General features: G+C 40.4%; 1 protein-coding gene across 4 annotated transcripts in view; it reads left to right on the top strand.

Moving 5' to 3' along the window:
• Positions 1-10,376, top strand: part of MARCH1 (membrane associated ring-CH-type finger 1) — a 548,671-nt gene that overhangs the window by 229,533 nt on the left and 308,762 nt on the right. For 2 of the 4 annotated variants that reach the window (XM_019521739.1, XM_019521740.1), the window contains one exon: positions 194-402. The exons of 1 other annotated variant lie outside the window; for it this stretch is intronic. In XM_019521739.1, the coding sequence (XP_019377284.1) occupies positions 304-402 (99 nt within the window). In that variant the 5' untranslated portion in view covers positions 194-303. Of the gene's footprint in view, positions 1-193; positions 403-10,376 lie in introns of those variants that run through there. One more of the 4 variants, XM_019521738.1, reaches the window with a different exon arrangement.

Raw genomic sequence — 10,376 nt, 5'->3', positions numbered from 1 at the left:
GGGGGGGGGGGGAGGAAAGAGGGTGCTCCAGTGACAAAGCAGAGTAGTTATGTCTCATCTCTATAAGAATGCAAAACTCTTCGGATTATGTCGTGCTTTTTTCTTTGATGTGGTTTTTGTTTTACTTTTCCGATGGAAGACCCTGGCATGTGCTGCCTAGTGTCTCAAATAATATTTTCCTCTTTTTATTTAGAACTGAGCTTGGCAAAGCAAGGATATGAACAATTATACAGGTGGGCTACTCAGGGGGAGTGAAGATATAAGGCATCCAATCAGGTATTGGCAACCTGCAGCACTGTAAAAATGCCCCTCCAACAGATTTCTGTAGTCCCAGCGCGGGAGACTGCCAGCAATGGGAGAAGTTCAATGGGCAGAAACAAAGAGAAGAGCAAGGAAGTCGAGGTAAGAAGAAGGTTTGATTTGATACAATAGAACAGCTCAACAGGATGTACTGTGTAGACCAGCAGTACACATGGTCACCGCATGCTTTAGCACACAGAAACAGCATCTCTTATGATAGCCAATAATACCATCCTAACATGCATTTTGGAATTATGGAAAATATGAATGCATAGGCATTATCATTTAAAGAAGACATTGCAGTACCAGTGGGGTTATTATTTTTGCTTTTCTTTTCTTTCTTTTTTTTATTAAACATACTTGTGGCAAAATCTGTCTCTATTTCATGGGTGAAACTCCCATTTATTTCAGTAGGGTCAGGATTTCACCCTTCATTTAAGGGTTGTTGTTTTTTTTAGATATATAGCCAAGTAACCCTTGCAGACAGTGGATATTGTTCTTTGCACACTTTAAGGTGCCAAGGACATATTTTAACTTCTTGTTCATAGCTTTGGACAAAAAGGAATAGTTAGAAAGGTTCCTTCTTTTAAGGAAAAAAATAATCCTGTTAAAGTCTACCTTGCTAAAATGCATGCTTTTGTAAGTGTAGGCAAAAGCTCTATCGCCTGCAGAGTGGTCTACATTTTCATTTAAAATGCATCACTTTGTTTTGTTGTTCATCCATTGTTCCCTGTCTTTCATGAAAAAAATCATTAAAAAGCAACAGATGTTATTTCATCAATATGGCATTATTTAATTATTTAAGAACTAATTCTAGGCTTGTTGTACATGAAGAGATGCACACAAAATATAAAAATCTACAACATTTTCTGTAAGTTTTTAAGAGTGTTTTGTGGGTGTGAGGCAGAGTTTAATATAACAGTCCTATCAGTATAGGTTAGATGGACACCTCAGAAACAGTTTGAAATGGTATAAAAATAAATATTCTTATAGATACAGCCACCTTCATCCCTTCAGCAATTTTAGTTTGGTATATATGCCCAATTACCCTTTTAACAAATATATATTTCTATTCTGGTAAAAAAAAAAAAAATGAGAATGTTGTAAGGGTTATCTGTTTCATAAAGTGATAAAATATACTGCATCTCTTTTAAAGAGAAGTGGTGTTTTGCAGCCTCTTTCTCTTTCACAGTTAAATGACCTAGTTTTCAAGAAATCAACAGATGACTGATGTTTCTAAGGTTCTTGTAGAGTGGTGGAAAATATTAGTAGATTTATTGAGTGATTTTGGTTGAGACAGTCTAAATCTGGCATTTGGCTTCTGACAAAAGCAGCAGTCATTATTTTTGGTTTTTCATCTGAGAACATCCCTGGGCAGTGTCCTTTCCTAAGACAGAGAAAGAGGTTTTTTTTTTTCAAATGCACTCTGTTAGCAATTTTGACCTGACTAGATCATACTTTGGGTTTTATGCAATTAAAGTCTTTAATTGCTTTACTGAGTGTGGGCAGGGTTCAAAAAAAAAATGTTCAAATTAAGACTTCAAGCATAAACAGTTGAAATGTAAGATGCTACCTGGTTTACACATTACTTTCTGTAATTTTGATTTAAATTATTTTTTGACAAAGTGATACATTAGACTTCCACAGAAAGTTCATTAGAATTAGTAAAACACTGTACTGCCCTTTGGGAGGGGAGGGTGGGACATGCTTCAGTTTCTTTACTTGAAGTTTGTGTGTGTGTGTGTGTGTGTGTGTGTGTGTGTGTTTCTGTTTTTGGTACATTTGAGTTTTTGGTTTTGGGGGATTTTTTTATTTTGTCCTTGTGTTGTGTCAAAACATTTTGGAAAGACTTTGGTACCTTTTTAATACAATCTGTTTTTGCTGTTTTTTCAGAGAGGCACGTAGTTGTGGGGCAAATTAGTCTAGAGAATAAATTAGGTTAATAAAAGTTCAGTTCAGTTTTTCTCTTAAAAAGGAGAAGGAGTTGTTTCAGTGTACTGGTTAAAATGTGCATGCAAAACTGCCCTCAGTGGGACAATGTCTGATCTGTTCAAGGATGTTTTCAAATTTCCTTCCCATGGCTACAGTTTACACAGGGAAGAGCCCCTTAATACTGCAAATGGATGCTGAAGGCTCTTCTGTAAATCAAGTGGCAGGGACTTGCCTTTACAAGGCAGAGAGTCCTGAATGAAGCAATGTGAACAGTTCACATAAAACTTTGAACATATCTGAAACGTATAATGGGTCATTTTTGCATATTAGACCAGGTTTATTGGCATTGTGCTATAATAGGCTCATGTCTGTGTGAACCCAGTGAATCCTTTATGCTTACAGTTGCCTCATGTTTCTTTTCCACTTTTATCCAGGATACCTCATTTTTTGTTCAACTTGCATCTTATTTCTGTCTCTAACTGGTAGAGCTAGTTACCTTAATTGCCCACTAGGTTTACGGGGTACGTCTCTGTCTCTGAACAGTTGTTTATCCTTGTTTTTCACCAGCAGCAGGATTTTTTTCTGCTTCCCCCCCCCCTTTTTTGGTGGGGAGCGGGGCTGGTGAGGTGAGGAGAGAGAGAGGGAAGTAACTTCTGAGAACTGCTTTTCTCCAAAAATTAGAAAGACATCCCAGGTCAGTTGAAGAGGAATCGAAAGCAATAGGCTAGGATATTTTCCTTCATTCCCTAACTGAATAAGGTTTGCAATTGCTCCATAATCTATAAATAGCATGCTAGGGGGAAAGTGTGTCATTTAACAGGTGGTTGCTAGGAAACTCTCATGAGTTCCCAAACTATTGGCATTAAAGATTATGAAGGAAACTTTCAGTCCCTGTCTATTTGCATACCCGGCTATAGTCAGCACAGGAACGTTCAGTACTACCTGTGCATTGCTGGATGAAGAGCCATTATTTACTGGTTAATAGAAGAAAGTTGTAGGGAGAGTAAAAAATCCTACTGCTTTGTTACTCTGCTGCTGGCTTTGTTTTGTGTTTTCAATATCTCATGAAATCAGTGAGGACTCTGCACTTTTAAAACTCATGATTGATGGATACCGGCATTTTTTCCTGTTCAAAGCTACTGTAAAATGCATGGCTGCTTAGAGTCCACAAATATATGGATGCTTTAGACATGTTGGCAAGACATTTCCCTATATAAGTCCCTATATAAGATTATATTACAAAATGGCCTCCTTGATTGCAATATGCAGTTCCTTTGTAGGTATTGCTGAAGTGTGGATTCAGTTTGTCCCTGCAAACTTTTTATCACATGTTAAATGTTTTCTGTCTGACTTGTCTCATCATATTATAAGCTGTGGTCAACAGTAGGTTCTGCAACAGATTTACCAATGCAGAACCATGTCTGTTTTCAGTGTACATTATTCAGTTCAGGCAGAAGTTCACTTGTGTTATCTTATCCTGATCCAAAGGCTTCTGGGTGTTGGTACCCAAATGGGCTGTTCATGGCCAAGACCACTACCTATGGTATACAGGGCATGAAAAAAATTAGTATTATGGGAAGCAGATTTGAAGTGAGAAATTCAGGACAGGTTCAAGTCCAAAGATCTTAGTTGAGCAAGTGTAATTTTCTGTGCATATATATATCTATATATCCTATATATATAGATATATGTATAGGAAGAAACAACAGCAACTAACACAAACTCTTACAGTTATGCCAAATGTGTAGGTGCAGCATTTCATCCACAAACTAAGGGAAACCCCCACAAAATTAGGAAACCACTGCACCTCTCCCTGGCCTATATTTTCAATAGTTTGCTTATTACAGTGTTTTGATTGCCTATGCTGAACTGTTAAAATCAATGGAAGCTATGAGTTAATAAGACTCTAAAGTAGAGCTCCACTGTCTGGAGCACCCTAAAATTGACAAAAAGTTTGAAAACCAGTGAATCTGAGGCCAGCAAATCAGACCTGATATCTTTGTGTAATCTTGTTGAATAATAGGTTTGAACATCCTTCCTCTGAGGTCAAATGCTGAAGAAGTGCCATTTGTGTGTATTAAATAACCTGTAGAAATAAAAGGCTGTGCAATAATGCCTGCATTACCTTATTACACTAATGGATAACCTAAAAGTCTCTATCTGCTGTCCTTTGCATTGGAATAAATTGTTCTTGTAGGAGGGGAAAAAAAGAATGGTAGAATAACATAGCTAAAGTAATCTTATAAGCTTATCAGACACAGTGGGTGCATCTACATGAGATGTTTACCGTGCAGTTGATTAATTAACTGCACAGTAAATGTCACGGTGTCTGCATGTGTGCCTCTATTAGGGTGTGCAAAACTAATAAACTCTGCACACAAGTAAATACAAGTACTACCCTGCTGCAGAGCTTTTTTGTGCACAGCAACACTTGCAGACACGGGGTACAAGGTGCTTCAATGCAGGGTTAGCCAACAAACAGCCCCTTCCTCCCCCCACTGAAGCACTCTTGTGCCTCAGCCAGCTGGTCCACAGCATGTAGAGCCCAGTCTGAGCAGCTCTGGGCTGGCAGGCTGACCTGGGACATTAATCACATGTGTAGACCTGCCCAATGAGTAGAAACAGACATTACTTCATGTAACATTTGTGCTGCCAATCAGAGGCAAAAGAGTAGCATGACAAAAGTAGTAATACATTCTACACTTTCTGGATTGGCAGATGTCTATTATCTCTGTGATGAGAGAATGTGGGCAGTCTGCACTCTGCAGCCCCTCTGGGCAGGAGTCCTGAATGCTTGAGGGCCCCTCAAGTCCCTGGAGGCCCTGTCTACCTTTCCCCATTACAGTGAGACACCATAGGAAAAGTTGGGCTATCTCTCTATAAATGGGAAAATCGGGGTTTCCCACCAATGGAGACCCACCTTGGGATGTCCAGGGGCATGTCTCCATATGTAAGGAAAGCCTGTGAGCATCCCAGCATGGAGGCACGGTACCCGGGGAATCTCTGGTGCCCCATGCTTTCATGCTGAGACTTGTTTACTCAGGCCTACTGAAATGTCTGTGGACCGGTCTGGGTAAACAGGGAATGTTGGGGTTACCTCACTTATTTGGAAGTGGATCTGGGTAAGGTGGATCCTCAAAGATCCCAGTGTCTGGGTAAGCAAGGAAACTCTGACTTTCTGCATCTACCCAGACTTTCTCCAGGGACAAGCCTGGGTAAGGAGGAAATCCCAGACTTTCTTCCCTTACCCAGATGGGTCACCAGAGAACCCAGGGATACATCTGAGTAAACATGGAAAGTGGGGCCCCTTAAGCCATGAAAACACATGGCCTCTTGTCCCAAACTATCAACAGGCGGGACAAGGGGCAACATGTTTCTCCCAGTGAAGCAAATCAGCTGTGCCATAATGCATCCTTGCATACATGATCTGGTTCATTCATCAATGTCTATTTTAAGCCAGTAAGTAATACCTACCTAGAAGTTATAGAGCTGGTAAGCTACTGTTGCTACTATGGGAAAAGAAAAAAAATGAAACAATCTAAGTGTCCCATTCTCTGGATTATTATCAATTGTGTTTTTTAAAAAAAGGCTAAAGATGAATAGCATAATCCTACTGAAAAAATAGCAGTGATTGCCAAACTAGTTTTTTTAACTGGCTGGAAATATTTTGTTCATATTCAGAAAAAAAATGTTACTCAACTGTTACAGTATTTTCTGGTGTATAAGATACATTCTTTTCTGAAGAAGGAGATACAAATTAATAGGAGTGTGTAAAACAGGCCATATTCAATTTGGATTTGGATTCAGCCCAGTTCAGGGGACAGTGATTCGATTAGCTGATTTGGATGACTCACTGTCCCAATTTCAATTTGGCTGAATCCGATCTGAAGATTCGATTCTGATTTGGAGAATCAGTGATTCAACCATAAACACAGCTTTATATGTTTTTCTAAATACCTTGAGGTACCAGGCACAGCTCGTGAATGCTGAGATGGTGGGGTGGATGAAGCATCCCACAGGAGCAAGCGGGGGGGTGTATGCTCAGCGGTGGACACCCCGGCTCGGCCATCAGCCACGGAAGGACCCTGGGTGTTCCCCCAGACCCAGGAGGCACCAGTCACTGGGGGGGGGGCCATCCCCACACACCCTCCACTGAGGACCCAGAAGTGGACCGGAAGTGCTTTTGGTCTCCTTCCACAGGGCCATGGCTGAGCGCGCTGGGAGACCCCTCTCCCCACACTCCCGTGGGGCACTCCAGCTGCCCCACCATCTCAACATTCACAAGCTGCCTGGTACCTTGAGGTATGTAGAAAAAACATATAAAGCTGTGTCTATGTCCAAATCATCGAATCTCTCTGAATTGAATCGGAGGCTTCGGATTTGATTTGGAGAGATTAATGGGTCTCCTGATTCGATTTGGATTCAGAGATTCAGCTGCCAAATTGGGCCAAATCTCCATCAAATCAAATCAAATCAAATCAAATCAAATCAAATCAAATCAAATCAGTGACTGAAGCTTCACACAGCCCTACAAATTAAGGTATATCGCATACGTTGAAAAATCATTGAAATTGTTGTAATTAAAGTTGACCAAATTTTAATTAAGTTTTTGTTTCCACATTTTATTCTTTTTGAGAATACATCTTTTACACTTAAAATACTATTTGAATAAAGGTCTGAACACCCTCATGTTAGAAACTATATTTATATATGCTGTAGGAGACTGAAAGATATCGGTCTGTAATTCTTGTGATTGTATACTTCAAGATAAATTGCAATTTAAATTGTGCCACTGTTCATTTGAAAAGACTTTTAAAGTATAATATTTTAAGCCTCACCATTTAGTCTGGTGATTAATAAGCAAAAGAATCCATAGAATGGTACAGCATCTGTCATTAAACAGTCTAATATTTACTAACAATTACTTTACCAGATCTTGGAAACTTTCACAGTTCATTCTTTTTTTTTTTTTTTTTACTTGAGAGGAAAATAATATTGGTAGCTTGCTGACTTTATTGGTATCTTATTTACTTTATACTTATGACTATTATACATCACTATTCTATGTAGAGTGTGCTGTCTTGGTAGAGATATGGGATAAATACTTATCCTCTGTGTGTGTTGGGGGAGGGGAGATTAAAGAATTTATTCGGCCTCCCAACCAGTTGGACAACAAACTATGAAACAATATGTTCCTCTGCAACTGTGATTATATACCATGTTGATTGACTTTCCATTTGTTTAAGCATCATAGATCCTCCATACCCTAGCCTCAGAATTGGACAGAATTTGGCCCAGCCTGTGCTAGAGAATTTTGGGTATTTTGCATCTGAATATATTATGTTAGTTTATAGCTTTATAGCCTAGCTCTATATTTTACAATAGAATATATTCTGAGGAGTTTGAATTACTGAAATGTTTTACATTAGCTTAATGTAAAGAAGATGTATTTTTGAACAGATCTTTTCCATTCAAGTGACAAATCAGGCTGAACTCTAATCATGATTTCCAATGCCAAAATAGACTACCTGCTATTTGCCTTAATGCTTATAACTAGCTTAAATATTTATATGTTTTGTGAAAAGATACTGGCATTTGAATGTTCTTCATAGGAAATTGGATTTCTTTTATATGAGTTCCATCTCAGCAAATAAAAAGGAATATTTCTGTAAAAGGATATAATGTTCAAAAGAAGCAATAATAAACTTGACCATCATTACCTGCACACTAAAAAGAGAGACATGGTCAAGCACATCTGCACAGATATACTTCTCCCTGACATTTATGGATGCCATTTCATTTATATTTGATACCTAAAAGCTGTCAAACTATTTAAAAAATGAAGACAAACACAGGATTGGAAAATATTATGCAGATAAATATTGAGAGGGGGAAAATGTTTTATTTTAAATATCTTTCAGTTTCTCTGTTGGCACTAACCACATTTTAATGTATTTTTACAATGATAATGCTTAGTGCTATACTTATTAACATAATTAAACATTTAAACTTTCTGATGATTATCAGAGAGGGACATCAAAGTAATTGCTGGCATACTTAAGTCAAGTTATTGAAAACTGGAGGCTATTATGTAGGTAGTAATAAAATGTACTGGATAATATCTGAGTAATCCAGTTCTTCCTCCTTTGGCTTGCTTAATTGTTGATGATTATGTCATCATCTAACACAGGGGGTGCCAACCTGAGGCATGGTTGCCACATATGGCATGGACAGCTTTTGTGTGGCACATGGTAGATTAGGGATGGGGTAGGCAGCATGGTGCCAGATACAGCAGGGCAGAAAGCAGAGCGTCAGGTTAGGCAATGAGCACAGAGCAGGAAGCAGAAAGCAGAGAAGCAGCTTGGTTAGGGAGAAAAAACTGAGCAGGCAGCTGGGTAAGGGGAACTCCAGGGAGTGGCATTTGGGGAGAATTAGGGTCTAATCTGTGACATTCTTGCCAAAAAGTCTGGCCCACACTGGACTACACTATAGTTGGGGATTGGGATGGGGTTAGGATTAGACTCTCCATACTGCTTCCCTCAGAAAAAAACTCTAAAACAGTGGCATTCACCTTGTGGTCTGTGGACCCCTGGGGTCCACAACCTATATTCTAAGAGGTCTGTGAAAGATGACTATGGTCATTTGAAAGTATGTGAATACCCACACTTATGATTCAAAGAGGTCCACACATTCATTCATAATGTTTTAGGGGTCCACAAATAAAAAAGGTTGAAACCCACTTTTCTAGAACATGCATGTTCTTTAACTATTATGCAGTCCCTGTGGGAGTGCTGTTGTAGAGGTGGGTGTAGTGTGCTGCAGATCCAGTGACATGCAGGTCCAGCCAGGTGGCACAGCCACTGTCCACTGCTCACTCACCCACTACACCAAGGGCGGAGGACAGGAAGGGCAGCCTACTTGATGCCACAGTAGAATGGGCAGTCTCTGTGTGTAGCACACAGCAGTTGGGGAGAGGATGGGCAGCACAATGGCAAATGGGTAGGGAGCAGAAAGCTGATCAGCAGATGAGGTAAGGGAAAGGAGTCAGAGTGCCACTTGGGAAGGGTTCAGGGCTAACTTGTGGCATGCCTGCCAGAAAGGTTGCCCCTTATTGTTCCAATATATGGACAAGAGGAGGAGAAGCCCTAATATTATTGACAATGAAATTGTTCTCCAGTTCAAACAGCAGATGTTTGTTTTTCTTGATGCAGGTTTTTAATTCTGTTTCCAGTTATGCTTCTGGGTAATTAATGGATACCCTTGTACCAGTGTTCCTGCCTACATTGATTTCCTGCTAACTCTCACAAATTTAGTTACTGGGTGAGGCTTTCTTTGCAGACTCAGTGGCATGATCATGGTGTTTTGAGATGTTTGAATTAATCTGACAAAAAGTAAAAAAAAAAAATTACACAAACATACTAGCTAGGGATGTAGAAAAGTTTGGCTGTTCCCTTCCACCGTAGTCTGTATTAAGCAGATGCACAAGCTTTTAATAGGGCATGCTATACTATACTGAAGGTGAGATTGGGGCCCAGCAGGGGCTGCAGCAGCCTAGGGACTCGGGTATCCATGAGCCCCAGACCCAGAAAGGGGTTGGAGTGTGATCAGAGAGTCCAGAGACAAGCATGGTTGGGAGAGAGTGAAACCCAAAAAGGGCCAAGGGCAAGGAGAGTACCTGAATGTGGGACCTGGAGGTTCAGGAACTAGGGATTGATTGACACTCAGACCAGAGGGTCCATGGGTCCAGCGACAGGGCTAGGACTGAATGTGGGACTGCAAAGACCCAAGGGGACCAAGTGTGTGAAGTGAACAACATAATGATAACACCCACAATGCTTGAGGTGTCGTGGAGGTGAGGAATGGAGCCATGCTATCTTTGCTTAAAGCTACAGGTGCTCTGCAGGGGCATAGGGAACCTGAGAAGGGCCTATGAGGTTTGAGGGCCAGGTTGAGGCAAAGGGGGTCCAGAGGAGAGGCCTGGTAGCAGTTTACATGACTCAGAATCTCTCTAACAGCCCACAGGAAGCCTCCCTTACACTGCCTCTAGTAAGAACAAGGCATGGCAGGTGACTTAACAAGGGAGGGCTACATTAGAACCTGAGCCAGGCAGGGAATACATGGCCACCAGGGGGCATCATGGCCAC

This window comes from Gavialis gangeticus, unplaced genomic scaffold (assembly GCF_001723915.1).
Source record: "Gavialis gangeticus isolate Ggan-Ray unplaced genomic scaffold, GavGan_comp1, whole genome shotgun sequence".
NCBI lineage: Eukaryota > Metazoa > Chordata > Crocodylia > Gavialidae > Gavialis > Gavialis gangeticus.
The sequence above is the reverse complement of the archived record's forward strand: the minus strand, read 5'-3'. Positions and strand labels throughout refer to the sequence as shown.